Source organism: Vulpes vulpes, chromosome 11 (assembly GCF_048418805.1).
Source record: "Vulpes vulpes isolate BD-2025 chromosome 11, VulVul3, whole genome shotgun sequence".
NCBI lineage: Eukaryota > Metazoa > Chordata > Mammalia > Carnivora > Canidae > Vulpes > Vulpes vulpes.
Window position 1 is genome coordinate 62,490,984 of NC_132790.1, and position 23,008 is coordinate 62,513,991.

Below are 23,008 nucleotides of genomic sequence, written 5' to 3' on the forward strand. Positions count from 1 at the left end.
CTGTCCTTCCTGGGCCTCTGCACTGTGGCTGGGTACCTGTAGCACTGTCGGTGAGAAGCCCACACATTCAGGCCCCCAGGGTGGGGGGGTGGGGATTCTGGGGGAGCCCCAGCTTGTGCCCCACGCTTGCCCCCATGAGGCTGGCACTAATAGGACACCCCTTTTTTGTTGTCATTTAACGTCTTTATTTCCTGCCTTTAAAAAGGGGAGGAAGGTTCCATAAGCTACGTGTTTCCTAGTTAAGCTCTTTCCTTTTGTGTTTATACAGTTTTGTTTGTTATACTCTGCACCTTAAACCCCCATGACTACCCCCACACCACCACCTTCCCAAGCATGGCTGGAGTGGGAAGAGGCCTAAGCCCAAGGGAGGGGACAGCAGCAGGGGGCAGGGGGGGACGGTGGGGGACTGGGCCCCCTCAGCTCAAGGGCTGAGGGGGTTGGAACCCCTCTGACCTCCTTGTGAGGCCCGTGGCGCTGGCTGGGGGCTGGGGACATTTTAATCATCAATAAACGAAGCACTTTATTCTGTACAGATGTGGGCAGGTCCGAGAAGCCCAAGTGATTTGAGGATTTATAATCCAAGCTACACAGCTCTGACTGTTCTCTGGGCACAGAGGGGGCGGTGCCCTGGCCTAGTTGTGTTTGGGGCTACAGCATCATAGGGCTAGGGCAGTGAGCCAAAGCCTACAGACGTACTCTCAGAACGGTCCTGCCGTCCCTCTGGAGAGAGAAGGTGGGCCCTTCACTCAGAGTGGAAGGCTCCCTGTCTGGCCTGGCCGCAGTTCTGCAGCTCCCCGACCCCAATGCTGAGGCTTCCAGGCTCCTGCTTTACCGTAGCTCCCTCTCCCCCTCGCCCTTTGATCTCTGGGCTTCCATGACGTCCTCAGGGTCCCCCCCACTCTCTTTCCTCCTCTTCCTTGCTACTTCTAGCCTCTGGTCCCAGTGCCTGGCAGCTCTTCAGAGCTGGCTCACATTTGCCCCACTAAAAGTTGATCTCCCCCAGTGTGCTGTAGGTCGGGACCCCCATGGGTTCCCCAACCCCTGTCACTGACACCAGGGTCTCCCATAGGGACCAGTGGCCTTGTCACCAGCTAGCCCCATTGCAGCCTTACTGAGTGAGCCTGGGCGGCCCTGGCCAGGCCAGGTGCCTGTGAGGCCACACTTTAATAAGCAGAGGCTGGAGATGAGTATTGGGGCGGGGTATCAAAACTCTGTCCCAGGACTTGGGTTCCCTGTTCTAATACACCTCTCCTCTGAGCACACGGGTCCGGACGGTGGGCTGGCCTCTGGTCAAAAGGGTCATTGTAGCTGTGGGTGGGCACAGTCAAACCCTCTCCTGGGAGGCACCTGTCCCACCTGTCCCCTACCTGTCCCTGGGAGGCAGGAGCCCTGGTCCCTGGTGCTAAATGCTCTCTTCCCCTTGGGCCAGTGTGGGCAGGAGCTCCTTTCCAGCCAGATCACAAGGGTCTGAAGCAATAATGGAACCTCAGCAGTGCCAGTATGGGTCGGGGTTCTTGTTTTACCAGCTTTTACATTTCCTTTTGTTTCTAAAACAAATGAACAAGCACCTAGATATTGGATGAAGGGGACTGGGGTGTCTGTCACCCACTTCCCAGGGCTGGTGGCAGGGAACTGGGGTCAGGATCATCACCTCCCACTGCAGAGGGGCTGGGGGGCCAGGGTTCAGTCCAGATGAACTTCTCAGCCCATTTGGCCAGAACTCGGGTCTGAAACCTGGGGCTGCCCCCTCATCAGCTCCCCCGGGCGCCCTGATCCTGGGCCAGCTGGGGATGAGCAGAGAGATGAGGTGGGGCCACGGGCCGGGCCAGAGCCTTGGCCTCTGACCTTGGCGTGTGCTGCCACAGCTCCCCTCCCTGGGGGCTCAGCGGTGGCGGAATGGCTGTGCCAGACGTGTGGACCTTTGATGTCTGGGCCCCAAGTGCATGAGGGGGGGACGATAGCAGGAGGGTGAGGACACGAGTGAAGGGGAATAAAATCCGTACAACTGTCCCTTGGCCCAGCCTCTTCTTTACATGTTGCCTGCCCCGCCTGCTGGCTGGAAAGACCTGGACCAGAGCAAGGAAGCCGAGCAGCTCAGCGGCAGGCTGCATGGGTCCCTGTGCCCCGGAGCCGCTCCAGACCCCGTCTCCCCCTTAGGGCGGGCTGGGCTTGAGGAACACGCGGAGGCAGGAACTGAGGCAGGAGCAGAGATGTTTGGTCCTGAGCTGGATGCAGAAGGGAATTGAAAGAGGAGAGGTCCTGGGGTGCTGATGCTGAGATCCCCAGAGGCAGCACCCACAGGAGGCCAGGGCCCCCACAGGATGGTTTTCCACGAGCACCGGGCGTGCAGCCACGAGAGCCCCAGGGCAGCAGGGGCCACTCCCACTCGTGTGCTCAGCGCTTGGCAGGCAAAGGGCGGTTTGAAGGAGCCAGCAGCCATCAGAGATGCTGACGTGGGCGCCAGGAAGACAAAAGCTCCCATGGAAGGCAGCTAGTGCCCTCCAAGGAGGCAGCAGACGGCTTTCCATGGGGACCTCCGATGAATTAATTCATTGCACAGGTAATATACGGAGCCACGGCTCCGGGCCACATGGTGAACGAAGCCCCTTTGTTTTTGGCACTTTGGCCCAAGGTACGTGAGGAGGGGTCTGAGCAGGAGGGCAGGGTGGCTTCATGAGCCAGAGAGGAGGTGCAGGTGCTGCGCTCTGTGAGGCCACGCTGACAAGTGGAGGCTGGAGATGGGAGTGGGGGAGCTGGTCCTGTCCCAGGACTAGGGCTTCCTCTTCTTGCACGCACGCCCTCTGAGGGCAGGGGTCCAAACAGCAGGTCCCAGAATTTGGGAGCCTGCACCTTCCCACACAGCCCACCTTCTTGGATGGAAAGGAACAGGCTCACCCAGATCACCCCGAAAACGAGGCTTGCTGATGAGCCCAAGGACTGGGCTGCTCCCCTAGACTCTTGGTGTTCTGCTCTGCGTTTCTGCTCTCCAGCCGTCCTGCTACCCATCTGTTTGCATAATGCCTCTCTGCGCAGCCTCTCCCTTCAGTCCCCAACCCCCCATTCTAATAACATTCCCAACTTCATACTCCAGTGCTGCTTAGGCACGAGTCACGCTGAGCTGGGAGGAGGAGACCAATGGGTGCTGGCGGCATCTCTGCAGCACTTAATTCTCCCTTGGTTTTGCTCTTTGGGACCAAACAGCTCATTAACAACCCATGTCCTGGAGGGTGGGCCCTATATTTATACCCCAGTTGTAACAGAGGCTGGGAAGGCAAGCATGTCTTCTACTTCAGGCAGGTAGCACTCACCAATGGGAAAAGGCTGTCCAGAGGCCCTGGGTGGCCACAAAAGGTCCCTCTCCCATCCCGAGTCCTGGTTCTGGGACCCAAACATCCTGAGAGAGACTGTGGCACATGCATTCCTCTGGAGTTTGTACTGCATCCCCTAGGAAGCTCCCGGCCTGGCAAGGTGAAGTCTGGGGGCTTGTTCCCTAACGGATCCTTCCCTGGACAACGCCACCCTCCATAACATCAGCTGCTCCTGGGCGCTGGGTAAGACCAGTGCATGCTGTGAGTACAGCCTGGTGCCACACAGCACTGTTTTGTGTGGAATCCCTGGGGAAATATCTATTTTTTACAATTAAATTTTTTCTTAGACATAGTTGAAAGAGCCAGATATTTCTGGGAAGCCCTTTTTTTTTTTTTTTTTAAACAAAACAAAACAAAACAAAAGTTGCAGTTGCCTGTACTTCTTCTTTTCCCCACTCCCAATAGGCAACCAGTTCCAATTTGATTGGTATTTTTGGTGGTTTACTTTCATGCCTATGAAATCACACCTCCACTCCTACTTCCTGATTGATTCAGTGTTAGGTATCATTCATTGGTTTCTTTCTTCAACACTCCACACACACACACACACACACACACACACACACACAGCTTCTCTTCCCCTTTCTTCAAGGATAGTTATGTTATTACTTGGGGTTAGATTAACATTCAGTGTATATATTATTATGACTATGTAAACACTGATCTCAACGAAGCCATGTCATAGAATATGATTCCATTTCCTTTCCTGTACAATGTCTTACTTTTGTCTCTTTTTAAAATGTGGTTACATCGGCGTCTGGGTATTTATCACTTCTGTGTCCCTTAACTCTGCCATAACTGTAACTCTCCTTCTTGTATGTGTGCACACAGCAGGTGTCCTATCAGCTCCCTCTTGGCAGTGTCCCTCCAGAGCCCTCACTCAGCTCTGGACTGGTTGGTTTCCCCCCACAGCCTTGATGGGATCACCCATTCTTCTGAGGATCCCCGTTGCCAATTCCTAGGCGGATCTCCCATTTCCCCCAATCCTCTCTCTTCTTCTATCTGGGTAAGCTCCTGCAACTTGGTGAAGCCCATCCTCCAGGGGCTTCCTGAGGTGGGGCTTATGGGCACATGGGAAGCCATGGCCAGACCCGATGTGATCGGTCCCCCCCTAGTAATGCAGGAGGCAGCAGAGCTAGAGACATCAGAACCTGGCTTCATTGTCACCCTAGCTCGGGAGCAGTGCAGCAGGATGGCCCTGGTGTGCCCAAAAGTGACGCCATCTCCCGTAAGGACACTTACCGCTTAACAGCATCCCCAGACCTACGTTCCCTATCACACACTCTGCTGAGACTGTGTCCCTTATAGTTTACTGCAGAAAACTAACTAGAAGATTCATGTCTTAGTGAGCTACTTTTTTCCCTAACCCTACAATGTAGCTTCTCTTTGGGACCACTTCAGGGCACGAAATCCTGAAGATCTTGACTATTTTTATTCTACCCTCACATGGGATGAGTTTGCCTGGGTTCAGAACTCTAAGTTGGAAATCATTTTCCCTCAGGATTTTATTTATTTATTTATTTATTTATTTATTTATTTATTAAGATTTTATTCAGTCATTCATGAGACACAAACGCACAGAGAGAGAATGAGAGAGAGAGAGAGAGAGAGAGAGAGAGAGGCAGAGACACAGGCAGAGGGAAAAGCAGGCTCCATGCAGGGAGCCCGATGTGGGACTCGGTCTCAGGTCCCCAGGATCATGCCCTGGGCCGAAGGCAGGAGCTAAACACTGAGCGACTCGGGGATCCCCACCTCAGGATTTTAGATGCCAGTGTTTCTGCTGAGAAGCCCCATCCCGTCTTGACTCCTGAAGCTGTGTGTGGCCTGCTTCCTGCTCTCTAAAGCTTTCAGGGCCTTTGCTTTGCCTCCAGCCTCATGAGCCTTCACAGCGATGTGCTTGGTGTGGGTTTTGTCTCATCTGTTGAGAGGGGTACTCGGTGATCCCTGTCAGTTTGGGAAATTTTCCTGATTTATGGCTTTCAACCATTTCTTCTCCAAGTTTTTCTCTGTTCTTCAGCTCCTCTGGGCGGCTTCTCTCATTCTCTTACCCAGTCTCCTGGTCTTCGCCTTTTTTGTTCTACTTTCTGGGTGGTTTCCTCAAATTTATTTTCTAACCTTTCTATTGAGTATTACATTTCTGTCATTATACTTTTCAATTTCCAAAAGTTCTACTATGTTTCTCTGGAAGTTCCTTTTTATTTTATTTTATTTTATTTATTTTTTTTGGAAGTTCCTTTTTAAATAGCACTTACCCTATATTATATTATGTAAGCGTCTTTCTGATACCATTACTAGCAATGTTTGATTTTTTTTTCTGCTTCCAACTAATTTTTATCTTTGTTGCTTCTAATTTCCTTTCCTTTCGTTTGTTTCTTATGAGACTTTTTTTCTTTAAAGATTTTATTTATTTACTCATGAGAGACACACAGAGAGAGCGAGGCAGAGACACAGGCAGAGGGAGAAGCAGGCTCCATGCAGGGAGCCTGATGCGGTACTCGATCCCGGATCTCCAGGATCACGCCCTGGGCTGAAGGCGGTGCTAAACCGCTGAACCACCTGGGCTGCCTGAGACTTTTTTTTAAATGAGATTTTCCTTAAATGTTGGGTGATCTTTGATCATTTTCTTCATTGGAGTTTTTATTGCGATAATTACAGATTCATATGCAGCTGGTTGAGCGTCTGCCTTTAGCTCAGGGCGTGATCCCAAGGTCCTGGGATCAAGTCCACATCAGGCTCCCCATGGGGAATCTGCTTCTGTCTCTGCCTTTCTCTCTGTGTCTCTCATGAATAAATAAATAAAATCTTTTTTAAAAAAAGAAGACAGAAAACCTCCTGTACATTGTACCTAGTTTCCCCCAGTGATAACATTTTGCAAAACTAGTACAATACCACAACCAGGACATTGACACTCCACTGATCTTATCCAGATTTCCCCAGTTTTACTTGTCCTCACTTGTGTGTGTATTTACTTCTATAGAATTTTATCACATGTGTACGTTCACATATCTACCACAACAAAGGAGACAGAACATTCCATCACTATACACAACCCCCTCCTGTGACTGCCTACTCTGTCCCTCAGCACTGGCAACCAATGATCTGTTCTCCATTTGAAAATTTTTGTCATTTCAAAATGTTATATTAATGTATATGGTATGCAATCTTTTGGGACTGACTTTTTTTCATTCAGCCTAATTGCCTGGAGACTGACGCAACTGACCCAAAAGTGTTGCTGAGTACTATTCCATAGTTCGTGCGTACTACATTTATCCAGTGAAGGAGAACAGGGCTGTTTCTCATTTTTCTGCCATTACTAATATGGTTGCTATGAATATTCCCGTATAGATTTTGGATAAACCTAAGTTTTACTTTCTCGGGGATAAATGCCCAAGAGGACAATTGCTGGGTTATGTAAATAGTGGCATGTTTAGTTTTATAAGAGACTGCCAAAGTGTTTTCTATGAGGCTGTACCACTTTTCAGCCCCACTGGCCATGTATGAGGGATATGGTTTCTCTTCTTTACCAGCATTTGGGTGTTGTCACGATTTTTTATTTTAGCTGCTCTGACAGATGTGCGGTGATATTGTGGTTTTAATTTGGATTTCCCTGATGAGTAATGATATCAGACATCTTTTCAGGAGTTGATTTGCCATCTGTACATCATCTTTGATGAAATATCAGTTCAAGTCTTTTACCTGTTTTCCCGTTGGATTGCTGTTTTTCTGGTTTTTTTTTTTTTTTTTTTTTTTTTTTTTACTGTTGAGCGTTGAGATTTCCTTGTGTGTCTAGATATTGCAAATATTTTCTCTCAGTCTGCAATGTGTCCTTCCATCCTCTTCACATGGGCTTTTGAAGATCATAAGTTATGTATTTTGATGAGATCTAATTTATCAAATTCTCCTTTTATAGATCATGCTTTTGGTGTTGGGTCTAAAGAACTCTTTCCCTAGCCAAATGCCAAGCTACTCTCCTGTTGTTGTTTTTTTCTCTAAGACTTTTATAGTTTTTTTTCACATTTTTATTTTTAATTTATTTTTTATTTTTTAAAGATTTTATTTATTTATTCATGAGAGACACACAGAGAGAGGCAGAGACATACGCAGAGGGAGTAGCAGGCTCCCTGTGAGGAGCCTGATGCGGAACTCAATCCCAGGACCCCGGGATCATGACCTGAGCCAAAGACAGACGCTCATCCACTGAGACACCCAGACGCCCCTTTTTCACATTTTTAAAAAAAGATGCTTGCTTACTTTATTCTTTAAGAGCCAACTCCAGTAATGAGACTGACAAGACTCTGTGTATGTGTGTGTTTTAAATTGTGGTAAAATACACAACATAAAAGTCACCATCTTAACCATTTTTAAATGTACAGTCAGTGGAATTAAGTACATTCACATTGCTGTATAACCATCACCACCATCCATCCGTGGGACTCTTTTCATCCCATAAAACTAAAAGTCTGTACCCATTAAATACTAACCCCCTATGCCTCCATGGCCATCCCCAATCCCTGACAACCACCATTCTACTTTCTGCCTCCATGAATTTGACTATCCTAGGTATCTTATATAAGTGGAATCATACAATATTTGTCTTTTTGTGACTGACTTATTTCACTAAGCATAATATCCTCAAGGTTCACCCATGTTGTACCATGTATCAAAATTTCCATCCTTTTTAAGGCTGAATAATGTTCCATTTGTATATCAACCATGTTTCATTTATCCATTCATCTGTTGGTGGACTCTTGGGTAGCTCTCATCTTTTGGCTATTGTGAGTCATGCTGCAATGAACATGAGTAAACCTGTTTTTAATACCTTTGGGTGTATAACCAGAAATGGATTCCTAGGTCATATGGTATATTATATTTTAAATTTTTTGATGAACCACCATACTATTTTTCATAGTGTCTGTACCATTTTACATTCCTACCAACAGCACACGGAGTTACAATTTCTGCACATCTTCACCAACTCCTGTTTGTTTGCTTTTAAATAGTAGCCATCCTAATGGATGAGGTGGTATCTTGTGGTTTGGGTTTACATTTCCCTAGTGATAAGTGATGTTATACATGTGTTCATGTGCTTATTGGGCATTTGTACCTCTTTTTGGAAAAATGTTGAGTCAAGACCTTTGCCCATTTTTAAAAAAAGATTTTATTTTTAAGTAATCTCTACATCCAACATGTGGCTTGAACTCACAACCCTGAGATCAAGAGTTGCACATTCTACTGACTGAGCCAGCTAGGTGTCCTTATTTGATCATTTTAAAATCAGGGTTTTTTTTTTTATTTTTTAAAAAGATTTATTTATTCAGAGAGACAGAGGCAGAGACACAGGCTGAGGGAGAAGCAGGCTCCATGCAGGAAGCCCGACGTGGGACTCAATCTGGGGTCTCCAGGATCACACCCCCAGCTGTAGGCGGCACTAAACTGCTGCGCCACTGGGGCTGTCCCTGTTTTTATTGTTGAGTCTTAGGAGTTCTTTATATTTTTTGGATATTAATCCTTTATTTGACTTGCAAATATCTTCTACTATCCCATGGGTAGCCTTTTTTGTCAATTGTGTTCTTCCATGTACAGAAGTTTTACGTTTTGATGTAGGCTAATCTGTTTTTAATTTTGTTGCCTATGCTTTTAGTGTCATATCCAAGAAATTGTCAGATCTGATGTCATGAAGTTTCAGCCATGTTTTCTTCCAAAAGCTTTCTAATGTTTGCACTTACATTTTGAATTTATTTTTGTATATGGTGTAAGACAAGGGTCCAACCTCATTCTTTTGGATATGAGTATCCAGTTCTCTGAACACCATTTGTTGAAAAGACTGCCTTTTCCCCATTGAATGCTTTTGGTACCTGAGCCACCAATCATTTGACCATATATGAGACTTTATTTGTGGGCCCTCTGTTCTGTTCCACTGGTCTATATATCTGTCTATATGCCAGGACCACACAGTTTGATTACTGTAGGTTTGTAGTAGGGTTTGAAATAAAAATGTGTGAGACCTCCAACTTTGTTCATCTTTTTTCAAGATTATTTTCAATGTTTTACATTTTAAATCCATGATCCTTTTTTTTTTTAATTAAAGATTTTATTTACTCATGAGAGACACACAGAGAGGCAGAGACATAGACAGAGAGAGAAGCAGACTCCCTGCAAGGGAGCCCGATGCGGAACTCAATTCCAGGACCCCAGGATCACATCCTGAGCCAAAGGCAGACGCTCAGCCACTGAGCCACGCAGACACCCCTGGTCTATGATCCACTTTGAATTAATTTTTATATAAGGCGTGAGATTTAAGTTGAAAGTGTTGCTGTTTTTGCCTCTGGATGTCTAATAGCTCTGTAACCATTTGTTGAAAAATCTCTTTCCTCTATTGACTTGCTTTTGACCTCTGTCAAAAATTAGTTGAGCATATTTGGATCTATTTCTGGGTCCTCTATATCCTCCATTGATCTATGTGTCTGGCGCTCTGCCAATGCCACACAATCCTGATTACTAGTGCTACATAAGAAGCCTTAATATCAGGTAGAGTGATTCCTCCCACTTTATTCTTCCTTGCTAAGATTGCTTTAACTATTCTAGATTGTGCTTTTCCATGTAAACTTTAGAAAAAGTCTGTCTATGTCTATTAGAAATGTTTCTAGAACTTTGATAGGCATTGAACTAAACCTATAGTTCAATTTGAGGAGAACTGACATCTTTACTGTGTTGAGCCTTCCAATCCATGACTATAGTATGTTTCTCCATTTATTTAGGTCTTCTATGATTTCTTTTATCAGCATTTTATAATTTTTAGCATAGCTCCTGTATGTGTTTTGTTAAGTATATTCATTAATATTTCAATGTCTTTGGAGTGATTATAAATGGTGTTAAGTTTTAAATTTTGGTTTCTACGTGTTCATTGTCAGTAGACAGAAATGTGTTTAATCTTTATGTGTTGATCTTATACCCTCCAACATTACTGAGCCCACTTATTAGTTCCTAAAGTTTTTTTTGTTTTTGTTTTTTAAGATTCCCTGGAATTATCTATCTTTCATTCCTGATAGTTTCACTGAATACAGAATTCATCACTGACAGTTCTTTCAGTTCTTGAAAAATGTTGTGCCACTTCTTTCGGCCTCCATGGTGTCCCATGAGAAATCCACCATCATTTGAATTAGTGTTCCCATATAGGTAATGTGTTTTTTTCTTTCTGGCTGCTTCTAAGATTTTTTTCTTTGTCTTTAGTGTTTGGAAGTTTAATTATGATGTATTTTGGCATGGATTTCTTTGGGTTTATCCCTGTTTGGGTTTTGCTCAGCTTTTGAATTTACAGGTGCGTGTCTTTCACCAAATTTTGCAAGTTTTCAGCCATTATTCCTTCCATTACTCTTCCAGTCCTTCTCTCTTTCTCCTCTCCTTCTGGGACTCTCACAATACAAATGGTGGATCTTTGGTTATTATCTCACAGGCCCAAGATGCCATCCATTTTTTTTTTCACTCTACTCTCTCCCTCTGTTCTTCAGATTGGGTAAATCCTATTCACCTGTCCTCAAGTGCACTGATTTTATCCTCTGTCATCTCTCTCCTCTATTGAGATTATCTAGCAGATCTTTATTTCTGTTATTGTGTTTTTCAGTTCCATGATTTCCATTTGGCTCTTCTATATAATTATACTTCTTTACTGAGATTTTTCTCTTTTTCAAATTTATTTCAAGAGCATTGTACTGATAGTTGAAACATTTTTATGATAGCTGCTTTAAAATCCTTGCCAGATTATTTCAACATTTGATTAATGTCAGTGTTAGCATTGGCTAATTCTTTCTACATTCAAGTGATGATTTTCCTGGTTATTGTTATGATAGGTCACTTTTTTTTTAACCGTACTCTGGACAGTTTGGCTTTATGTTAGTAGACTTTGGGTTCTATTTGGTTCTTTTTTTTTTATAAACAGGCAGTTGCCCTGTTTAAGTTTGGCATGCAGGTGCTGGCCTACTTTTGTGGGCTGAGGTTCCAATGACAATTTAATTTCCAGAGATTTTGCAGTGCTATTTTCACCTGCTTGGCCTGTCTGGTACTGCTGGGGTGCCCACCTGTTCCTCCTGCTGCTGCTAGAGAAAGCAGGAGTTTCCCCAGGCCAGGTTGCCCAGGGGAGGTGGGTCTCAGGCCAGGAAGGAGAGCGCTTCCTCTGGCTGCTTGTTGTTCATGGGCTTCTGACAAACTCCCCTTGTTGGTGATGCTACATTTGTCTGATATTGTCAGGGGATTCCTGTTCCATTTGCAAGAGGAATAAACCTACCCAGGTCATCTTTGATCGGCTGAGTGTGTGTGACACCTGCTACTGAGTTGTTCTTTTATTCTTAGGGTCTCAAACCAATTAGTCATCCTTCTCCCACCTTTCAGAGTTATGCTTTAATTGCCTCTTGCATATTTCTATGGCTTATAATTGTACTTAATAGCAAACAACAGGGAGAAATGAGTCCCACATTGTCTAGGCCAGAAGTCATCTTTTCAATAGTTTTTTAAAAGTGCAACACCAAAAACCCAGTGGCAGTCAGCATGCATAAAAGGCCTTGTGAACTGGGGGGCTTCACTGCACCCTGATCTGTCTCTTTGAGGTCCTTTGGCTATCAATAGCTTTTTTTTTTTCCTTCTAGGCTGTCAGAGGTCAGGGAGGCTGAGAACAGAAGTTCTGGCTTCTACCTTGGGGAAGGACCACTGCTGTGGGACTGTCCTGAGCACAGAAAGACTACTTAGGAGATGGGAGGAGACCGCCAAGTGTCACAAATGTCTGTCACAAATGGACACCTACCGTGGCTACTCCAGCAAATACTCTGCAGTGAAGTCACCAGCCCACAGGCCTACCTCTGGGTGAGCAGTGAGGCTCACTGCTCATGCAGTGAGGGCTACAGACCTTGTAGAATTTCTTGGCGCATATGCAAGGTGTTCTCTGACCTTGGCAAAATGAGTGTAAATTTTCTCAAGAATTTCACTTGGCATTTTTCTTAAATAACTCTTGTGATGTGCTAAGATTCCTAATGAAGGCAGAACATGAGTAGACAGACTGGATGAAGTTCAAAATAGTTATCTGAGTAAAAGAAGTCAGGACAAAAAGATGGACAGACAGGCAGAGCACAGTCTATGATTCTGCTTATATAAAACTTTAGAAAATGTGAATGGATGATGGTAACAGAAAGCAGACCAGTGACTGTCTAGCTGGGGATTTGGTGAGGAGAGATGAGAGAGGAATTAAAGGGCATGAGGACACATGGCTGATGGATATGTTCTCTAACCTGATGGTGGTGCTGGTTTCAGGGACATATATCATCAAAATTCATTAAATTGTGGGTGCCTGGGTGGTTCAGTTGGTTAGGCATCTGCCTTTGGCTCGGGTCACGATCCCGGGGTCCTGGGATCAAGCCCCATATCATCAGGCTGTCCGCTTAGGGTGAGCCTGCTTCTCCCTCTCCCTCTGCGCCCCACTCCCATCATGCTCTCTATCTCTATCTTATGCTCGTGTGCTCTCTCTCTCTCAAATAAATAAATAAAATCTTTGAAAAAACTTAACCAAATCGTACACTTTGAATATGTGCAATTCATTGTATGTCACTTAAGCCTCAACAAAGCTGTTTAAAGAAAAACAAAAACATGGTAAGACTGATCTCTATTTGCTGGCCATCTAAATGTCAGTTTCTGTAAAAGGGGGTAAATAATACCTACCTCATCATTTTGGATAATATTAAAGAGTAAAAATTTGGGGCACCTGGGTGACTCAGTTGGTTAAGCATCTGCCTTCAGCTCAGGTCATGATCCCGGATCCTGGGACTGGGCCCCAAGTCAGGCTCCCTGCTTCCCTCTTCCTCTGCCCCTCCCCCTGCCTGTGCTCACTCACTCTCTCTCTCTCTCCTTCCCTCAATCTCTCTCTCTCTAATAAATAACATCTTAAAAAAATAAATGAGTAAAAATTTAAAGGATGAAGTGAGATGACATTCTCCCTTGACTTGACGGAAAGCCACAGTCAGGCTTTGTCCCTCTCTGTCCTGTACTCATGTCCAATCCCTGGTCGTCTCCCTGGGTAATTACCAGAGTGGAGGGCAGGTGTCAGAGGTGAAACAGGATTGGCCATGAGTTGATGACTAGATAGTTGCTGAAGTGGGGAGGTGGGTACATGGGAAATTGGCATATTATCCTCTCTACCTGTGGATATGTTTGCATTTCCCATAATTATAATTAAGAAATAAACAGTGGCTCCCCATTTCCCTGAAGGGAAAAACTGGCCCACATGGCCCTACATGGTTCCCCACCCTTACCCCTTTTCCCTCATCTTCTCCTATTCACCTCATCATTCATTGTTCCAGCCCTACCAGCTTCTTGCTTCCTCCCAGCTGTTCCTAGAACATGCCAGGTGCACTCCTACCTCAGGATCTTTGCTCAAGCTGTCCCCCACCCCCCACCCCAGAATCCTCCTATCCTGTGGCTTGAACATGCTGAAATGGAGTCCTCTCAGTGAGTCCATCCTGACTACTCCACTAAAATTATTACCACCACTACCCCTCCCATGCCCCCTTCTCTGCTACTCATTACTTAGCAGTTATTATCATCTGACATCCTGTATAATTACTTGTTGCTGACCATGCCACCCACTGCTTTGGCTGAACATAAGCTTCATAAAGACAGGAATTCCTGCCTGATGTGTTCACTGATGAACTCTCAACACTGAGAAGAGTGCCCAGTGGGTTCTTGATGAATGAATGAGCCACATATTAATGTGCTACTGGAATGCCTGGTAGGGAGTGAGCACTATGGGATTCATCATAATCTAAAAATACGTCATTGAGTCATTTGATAAACATAATTGTTCACTATGTACTTTCTGTCCTGGTCTTTGGAAAATGAAGCTACCACTAATTTTTTATTGTTAATTGGTGGGAAGCAGTATGGTAGGGAGAGATTCCCACAGTCTTTGGAGGTGAGCAGATCTGCTTTGAATCCTGGCTCTGCCACTTGCCAGCTATGAGATTGGCCAAATTGCTCAGCCTCTCAGTGCCTGAGCTACTCTCTGATGGTGCTTGTTGGAAATGCCCTACAGTTGGGGGCTGGGCTGGAACTCTGGGAGTGAGACTTGGTCCTTTCCACAAGACGGACAGGACTACCTCCAGGACCTGCCTGGCTGCTGTGCCTCTCTCTAAGACCTGCCGGTGGGGTGAGCAAATGATGGCTGAATGCACTGCTCAGGAGGGACAGGCAGTGACATCTCTGAGATCACAAAAGGGGAGGTGACTCAGCCCTGGCCCATCGTGGCCCCTCAAGCCTGAGGTTATAAACAAGTGACTCAGAGGAATGATGGGAGAATGCCCCATAACAGTTCACACCAGTGTCCTGGGGGCTAAATTTAACCCACAGCTGCAGCTTCTGGCACTTTGGGAACAAGTTAATCTTGGTGGCTGAGGCTGGTGTGTGTGTGTGTGTGTGTGTGTGTGTGTGTGTTTGTATGTAGCGGGGGGCGGGGCGGGGGGCAGAGGGTGGTAAGGAATCCAGAGAAGGCTGGGCATCAGAACTGGCTATCCTGTGTCTCTACCCTGGACACCCCTTAGACAGAAAACAAGGTGCAAGGGCCCCAAAGCCAAGGTAGGCTCAGTCAAGCTTAGTATGGATCAGGGACAGTAAGCATAGACAGCTATCCTGGAACATTAAACTCTTAGAGTGTTATTTTTTGAACACTAGAATCCAGAATGTCACTCCCCTAGAATGCGAAAACCCTGGGAGTTTAAATACCTAGAATAGTTGAATCCCAGGAAATTACTTTTCTAGCTCGTCTGACACCTTGCAATGCTAAAACCCTGTGACAGTGTACCCCCAGGGACCCACTCAGTGCTTCTGAACCTCAGCAGCACTGGAGCTGAGACGTTTAGAATCGAACCCATCCAACTCCCATTGTGTAGAAAGGGAAACTGAGGCTCAACAGAGCCATGTGACCTGTGCAGGCCCTTCAGAAAAGCTGTGACCCTCTTTACCTAAGGCATCCTCTTGCAGTCTTGAATGGTCTAAGGACGGTCTCTGATCCTGGAGTAGAAAGGGGTAAAGCTCTTTGCATTTTAGTTAGTTTTTTTTTTTTTAAGATTTTATCTATTATTCATGAGAGACACAGAGAGGCGGAGACATAGGCAGAAGGAGAAGCAGGCTCCCTGCGGGGAGCCCAATTTGGGACTCAGTCCCAGGACCCTGGGGTCATGCCCTGAGCCAAAGGCAGATGCTGAGCCACCCAGGCGTCCTAGCTCCTTTCCACTTTTAAATGTGAGGCAACAAGGTCCCCAATGACTGGATGTCTTTCCAAGCTCATCGAACAGGAAACCCAGGCACAGTGTACCCAGGGGAGTCTGGGGTGAGATATACTCCAGGGAGGAAGACAGAAAGTCCCAGAAGGCAGGAAGGGAGGGAGACCCTGGAAGAGTGACACCAGTGCTTCTCCTTATGAGGACTAAGGGGCAGAGCTTGCTCATCCCTTCCCCTCAGGGGCACCGCCTGACCACGCAATGTGATCAATGCCTGGCCTCGCTCGCTCCATTTAGAAATGAGGCAGCGAGGGCCTCAGGGGCCCAGGTACCCCACCCCTGCCCCATGAGCCCCTGGGGCTGAGGCAAGGCCTCTCTGGGAGGGGGCCTCTGCCCAGCTGTCTGACCCCGCAGCGTCATGTGCAGGAAGCCGGGCAGCTCGCCTTACACGGCCTCGTCCACCTCTATATATAGCCCTGCGGAGACAGCTGCGGAGACTGAGTGACCCAGAAGGAAAGCAGGGGACCAGCGACAGGAGGCCCCCAAGCCACCCACCATGACGCTGGGCTTGGAGCAGGCGGAGGAGCAGCGGCTGTACCAGCAGACGCTCCTGCAGGACGGGCTCAAGGACATGCTGGACCACGGCAAGTTCCTGGACTGCGTGGTGCGGGTCGGGGAGCGCGAGTTCCCGTGCCACCGCCTGGTGCTGGCCGCCTGCAGCCCCTACTTCCGGGCGCGCTTCCTGGCCGAGCCCGAGCGCGCGGGCGAGCTGCGGCTGGAGGAGGTGTCCCCGGACGTGGTGGCCCAGGTCCTGCACTACCTGTACACGTCGGAGATCGCGCTGGACGAGGCGAGCGTGCAGGACCTGTTCGCCGCCGCGCACCGCTTCCAGATCCCGTCCATCTTCACCATCTGCGTGTCCTTCCTCCAGAAGCGCCTCTGTCTGGCCAACTGCCTGGCAGTCTTCCGCCTCGGCCTCCTGCTCGACTGCGCGCGCCTGGCCGTGGCCGCCCGCGACTTCATCTGCGCGCGCTTCTCGCTCGTGTCGCGCGACGCCGACTTCCTCGGGCTCTCGGCCGACGAGCTCATCGCCATCATCTCCAGCGACGGCCTCAACGTGGAGAAGGAGGAGGCGGTGTTCGAGGCGGTGATGCGCTGGGCCGGCAGCGGCGACGCCAAGGCGCAGGAGGAGCGCCAGCGCGCGCTGCCCACCGTGTTCGAGAGCGTGCGCTGCCGCCTGCTGCCGCGCGCCTTCCTGGAGAGCCGCGTGGAGAAGCACCCTCTGGTGCGCGCCCAGCCCGAGCTGCTGCGCAAGGTGCAGATGGTGAAGGACGCGCACGAGGGCCGCCTCACGGTGCTGCGCAAGAAGAAGAAGGACAAGGGGAAGGAGGCGGCCGGGGCCAAGGCCGCTGACAAGGGCACGGACAAAGCCAAGGCAGAGGAGGACGAGGACGAGGCGGAACGTATCATTCCCGGCATCCTCAACGACACCCTGCGCTTTGGCATGTTCCTGCAGGACCTCATCTTCATGATCAGTGAGGAGGGAGCCGTGGCCTATGACCCAGCAGCCAACGAGTGCTACTGTGCCTCCCTCTCCACTCAGATCCCTAAGAACCACGTGAGCCTGGTGACCAAGGAGAACCAGGTCTTTGTGGCTGGGGGCCTCTTCTACAACGAGGACAACAAAGAGGACCCCATGAGTGCTTACTTCTTACAGGTGCCTGCCCAGCCCTAGGAGGGGCAGACAGTGCTGGGTTCCGGGAACGGGGTGGGGCGGGGTCAGCTTTGGGGCCCAGCAGAGGCTTGTGTCTACTTGTTGAGGGGTGTCATTGGGTTCTAGGATGAGATGTAGACCAGGGAGGTTGACTGGCAGCCACTTGCCTGAAGGTCGAAGACAGTTATAGGCAGTGGACAATTAGCTGCATAACTCTGATGTCTCAGTTTCAGGGGAATGTGAGCCCCAGGATGGTCAGATATGTTGGAGGCCCTATCTCTCTGCACAGGGTTTGGGGTCAGGCACAGTGAGAAGGGGGAGCAAGGTCAGTGTAGGGGCCTGGGACAGGACCTTTGCATGAAGCCAGGACTGGAGCATAGAACAGAGTGTCCCAAACAAGGGGACCATCCCTCCTAATCTTCTCATTGTACAGATGAGAAGACTGAGGCCCAGAAAGCACCAGTAGAGTGAGGTGGCCAGTCCGAGTTGTAGTGTTGTGTGGGATCTCAGAGGGCAGAGATGGTTTCCTGGTGACTGGCCATGTAGGTTTGAGTCTTGTCATTTGGGTGGAATTTGGACACATGAAGGGGAAGTTAGGGTGCTTCTGCCTGAGGAATGGGGAACTAGAGACAGACAGAAATGAGCCCAGTGAGTGGTGTGCCCAGTGAGGCCTGACCAGGTGTGAGAAGGGCGAGGGACAGCTTGGTACCAGGGTTAAACTGGGGGCAGGGAGGCGGAGGGGCAGCTCCACCAGTTACCAGCCAAAGCCTATCACCGGCATTGTTTATTTTCTCTGGGCCTCCCTTTGTAACTGGGGATATTTATTCTTCCTGCTTGATAAGGTTGTTTGAAGGTTACAGATGGTTATAAAGTGTTCATCAGCACATTGCTCAGCCTTCAGAAAACTTTCCAGAAAGATGGACCACAAATATGGTTGTGAGACTGTGGCGGTACACAGGGTCGCAGACTTACACTGTAGGTTGTAGGAGATGAGTGGCAGAGCTGTATTTGGAGGTTTTCTGTTTGGTGGGATGGGGTGGAAAACAGGACAGGAAGGCTTCAGTTTCGGATTTGTACGCGGGGGAAGGGACAGGGCTCTGCGTGGGGTGCCCCATCGTGGTGCTGTAATGCTGGTGCCCGGGCGCCCACCTCCAGAGGGCCTCGGTAGTTCTCAGCCTGGAAGGAGGACAGGGCACTGCCTCCAGGGATGACCTCCAGGCTTCGCTGGCCCTGCCTGGAGACCTGGCCTCCTCTGTGACCCGGGGAGGCCGGGCAGGGCTCACCTGGGGAAGGGGGGCCTGGGGGCCGGTGACTGACTGGACCCCCGGCCCGCAGTTTGACCACCTGGACTCCGAGTGGTTGGGGATGCCGCCGCTGCCCTCGCCGCGCTGCCTCTTTGGCCTGGGAGAGGCTCTCAACTCCATCTACGTGGTCGGCGGCCGAGAGCTCAAGGACGGCGAGCGCAGCCTAGACTCGGTCATGTGCTACGACCGGCTGTGAGCGGGGAGCGGAGGGCGGGGCGTGGCCGAGGGGCGTGGCTGAGGGACGTGGCCGAGGGGCGTGGCCGAGGGGCGTGGCCGAGGGCGTGGCCGAGGGCGTGGCCGAGGGCGTGGCGAAGCCCGCGGGGGGCGACAAGGGCGCGGACAGCGGCGCGGTGGGGGCCAGACAGAGCCCGAGCCCAGGGCCGCGCCGGGAGGCGGGCTTGGATGGGGGCGGGGCGGTTGGCAGCGGGGTGGGAGCGGGGACCCGACAGGTGCCGGTAATGCATCGGGTGCACCCCAAATACGTGCTGGGTGGGTGGGTGAAAGCAGAGACAGGGACCCAGCGCACCCCTGAACCCGGCGCTCGCCCTGCTGCGCCCTCCTCCAGGTCGTTCAAATGGGGCGAATCGGACCCGCTGCCCTACGAGGTGTACGGCCACGCGGTGCTCTCCCACATGGACCTGGTCTACGTCATTGGCGGCAAAGGCAGTGACAGGTGAGGCTCGGGCCCGGGGCGAGCGCAGGCGCAGGGTGCAGGGTGCAGGCTAGAGCGGGAACACAGCGTCCCGGGCCGCCGGGGACTGGGTCGGGGCGACTGCACCAGACGGAGGGGCGCGGTGCTGGGGCTTCCTCCCTCTCACTCCCTGCCCCCCACCCCCCAGGAAGTGCCTGAAGAAGATGTGTGTCTATGATCCTAAGAAGTTCGAGTGGAAGGAGCTGGCACCCATGCAGACCGCCCGCTCCCTCTTCGGGGCCACCATCCATGATGGCCGCATTTTTGTGGCGGCCGGGGTCACAGATACGGGGCTGACCAGTTCAGCTGAAGTGTACAGCATCGCAGACAACAAGTATGGCTGTTAGCCGCCCCTCCCACTGGCAGCCAGGGACTGCGAGGGCCCCATTGTGACTGGCGCACTGTGACTGCCTCTCTCCATGATTGCCCTGGCAGGACCATAGTCACTGCTCCTGGGGGTCTGCTGCTGAGCTTGGACATCAGCACAGAAATAGCCTCTCTCCTAAGCAGCATCGAGGCTGGCTTCCCCCACAATTTGGGGCAAGGGTTAGGGGCCAGCCTGGTCTGCAAGAGAGAGAGCTCCAGGGGTGGGGTGGGAGGTGCCAGCTTCCTCATTCAGACTCATACCCGGGATTCCGGGTGTCAATGTCAGTTGCTGGGTTGCCCATACCCGGGGCAGTGGCCTAGTGCTAGGGATACAGTAGTGACCAAGACAGAAGTCGCTCTTGCCCTGGGAGAAAACAGCTGGCAATCTGTTTGGACTTAGCCAGCAAAAAGGATGGCGGGAGAAGGATGCCCCAGGCAAAGGAAAGTTGGTGCCAAGGCAGTTAGGAGAAAATGAGGCAGGCCCTTTGGAGGAAAGGTCATAGCTCAGGTCAGATAGGGTATGGTGGGTGAAGGGAGGCTGGGAGGGGGGGAAGCACTGGGGCTGGAGAGGTGGCAAGCAGGGCAGAGGGACTTAACCCTGAGGGCAGTGAAATGCCTGTGACGGGTTTTAGGCTCACATCTGTGTTTTATTAGGTGACAGCGGATGTAGAGAACAGATTAGAGGTTTCCCAGGAGGCAGGGGTACAGCTGTAAAGCAGCAGGAGGTAGTGGTGGCCTGGAGATGGGGGCACAGCAGAGATGCGGCAGAGGGGATGCACCGGAGAAAGACACAGGCTAGTGCTGCTCACACTGTGAGGTGTACACAAATCCCCTTAGGATCATGTTAAAATGCATTTTCTTATTCTCAGGCCTGGGGATGGGCCTGAGTGTGTATTTCTAACAACCCTTCCCTTAGGTGATGCTGGTGCTGCTGGTCCATGGGCCACACTTTGAGTAGCAAAAGTTTAGGAGATAGAAAAAAAAAAAAACCACCAGAATTTAGAGATTGATTGAATGTTGGGGATAAGAGGGAGAAGTGGATGCTTCTGAGGAACCATTGGGGTTAGATGGGAAATGTGAGGGTCCAGTTAGGACATGTGGATTTGAAGGACCTTGGAGTGTCCAAGAGGAGCCCATTAGGGCAGAGAGAATGCTGAACTGGGGAGATCTGGGGCCAACAGTAAATGGAGGGGACAGGCTCCCTTAGGAGAAAGAGGGAGAAGCTGAGGCCTGAGCCCTGAGGGATCGTGGGGGCTGATGCATTATCCAGGAAGGAGTCTGAGGACATGAGAGGCTAGGCAGGTGGGAGATGAGAATGTCACATCAGCAGAGGTGTGTCCTGTGCCTGAATTTTATGCTCCGTGGTGACTGTGGATTGGAGAGCTGTTTTGGAGGGTAGGGATGGAAATTGGGCAGTGAAGAGGGGAAGAAGGATGGGGCAGGGGTACCAGGGAGGACAGCTCAGGGACGCAGAGGTAGCGAACAAGGAAGAATTAGTTCAGGAGCAAAGGATAGTCAGTGGGGAGATCCATGGTGGATTGTACCGGGCTGGATGCAATGACCAGCGGACCAGGAAGGGAGATGGGAGAGGTAGGAGAACAGGGTACACCAGAGGGCCGTGCTGGGAGGGGCAGGACACTGGAGGTTGTGCGGGGAGCATGGGTGCCTGGGATTTGGGTTTCTAAGGGGTGTAGTTGAAGCTGTGGGCACTGGGGCTACTGAGCTGAGGCCCCTGGGTGATGTACCTCTTCACACCCTCTCCTCCCCACCAGGTGGGCATCCTTTGAGGCCTTCCCGCAAGAACGCAGCTCACTCAGCCTGGTCAGCCTGGCGGGCACCCTCTATGCCATTGGTGGCTTTGCCACGCTGGAGACTGAGTCTGGAGAGTTGGTCCCCACAGAGCTCAACGACATCTGGAGGTGAGCCAGAGCCCAGGGGGGTGAGGGAAAACCTTAGCAAGGCTGATGCCCCTCAGTGGCGCCTGGCAAGCTCATCTCGGGGTGGGGTGATCCCTCTTCCAGGGGGTCCCGTGGGGAAGGGATGGCAGACATGCCTTGCTCAGCCTGGTTCTATTCCGGTTTGGCTGGCACAGTCCTGGTTTGCTCACAGGGCACCATGCCTCACTGTGGAGCGTCAAGCATGCTGCAGTCAGGAGCTGCCCCAAGCCTAGGGCACAGACCCACAGAAACAGGCCCCAGGGAGTAGAGGGTCCCCTGAAGAGGCAGCCAGGCCTTTCCTCCCCGCTCCGCCTTTGGGTGCTCATGCTGGAGTGGAGAGCTGGGGCCAGGATTGAAAAGAAGCTGGACACCAACTTCTCAGAGCCATGGCTTTCCACGCTGACCCTTCCTGGGGGTGGAAAAGGTGTCAGTGTCTGGAGCTCCTGCCATACCTTCAGTTATTCCCACTGCTGAAGCCTGGGGGCGGGTGGGTCTTGGGGGGTCTTCTGGAGTGCTGCATACAGAACTCTCCAGAGAAGGGGCTGTGGGGATGTAGGCCTTCCTGAAGTTGTGGCATTCCCTGAGAGGTGACCCTTCCTGGAAAGGGAGGTGGCTGTTCTTTGGAGGTGGGCCTTTGAGGGGCCCCCTTTCCCAAGGCATGAGAGTTCTCCAGGACCTGACCTTTCTGGAGAGGGGCCTGGGGCTGTGGGGACACTCCAGAGGTAGGCCTAGTAGACGCTGCTCCCCACCGTGGCACACTCTGCACTACTAGGCTGACCTGGCTCTGTGGCTCTGTCCCCACTCCCTCCCACCCCCAGATATAACGAGGAGGAGAAGAAGTGGGAGGGTGTCCTGCGGGAGATTGCCTACGCAGCTGGTGCCACCTTCCTCCCTGTGCGACTCAACGTGCTGCGCCTGACCAAGATGTGACCAGCGCAGGAGGTCTGAACCGAGCAGCCCTCCCATCCTGTGGCCACACAAGCCCAGGCTTCCAGGGGCTCCAGAGAGGAGGCCGGGAGAGGCTAGAGCCCACCTGGATCCTGTTGTGCCACCAGGGCGCTGCTTCAGCAGGGGAGGGGAATCGCTGCCCAGTCCTGGCCTTTCCAGCAGGGACCGGGAGCTTTGGGGCTCTCTGGTATCTCCATGTCCCTGGTCTCCTTGTTCCATTAGCCAGAACCACAGGGATGTGTTCCCAAGCTGCGTTCTAGGCCAGTCCCAGCCAGCCTGTGTGCAGGTGAATTTACCCACAGGACTCTGTCTCCTTGCCTGTCAGATGGGGAGTGTCCCTCTCAAGCGCACCCCGCAGCCTGGATGAGTCACCTTCCTTAAGAGGAATAAAGTGCCTTCTGAGCAAGTAGCTCAGGGTCTGAAATC

General features: G+C 50.6%; 1 protein-coding gene across 5 annotated transcripts; it reads left to right on the forward strand.

Annotated features, from left to right (window-relative positions):
* The first annotated feature begins 2,091 nt into the window (after positions 1-2,091).
* KLHL40 (kelch like family member 40) lies at positions 2,092-23,006 on the forward strand. 5 transcript variants are annotated; one of them, XM_072726588.1, is made up of 7 exons: positions 2,092-2,560; positions 16,097-17,339; positions 18,672-18,832; positions 19,206-19,313; positions 19,480-19,665; positions 21,470-21,616; positions 22,453-23,006. In XM_072726588.1, the coding sequence occupies exons 2-7, from the start codon at positions 16,179-16,181 to the stop codon at positions 22,562-22,564; spliced, it is 1,875 nt and encodes a 624-aa protein (XP_072582689.1). In that variant the 5' UTR covers positions 2,092-2,560; positions 16,097-16,178; the 3' UTR covers positions 22,565-23,006. The 5 variants fall into 5 exon arrangements, with proteins under 5 accessions (XP_072582689.1, XP_025856710.2, XP_072582691.1 ...); XM_072726590.1 differs by lacking the exon at positions 2,092-2,560 and adding an exon at positions 12,008-12,221; XM_072726589.1 differs by lacking the exon at positions 2,092-2,560 and adding an exon at positions 14,462-14,553.
* Positions 23,007-23,008: the final 2 nt, after the last annotated feature.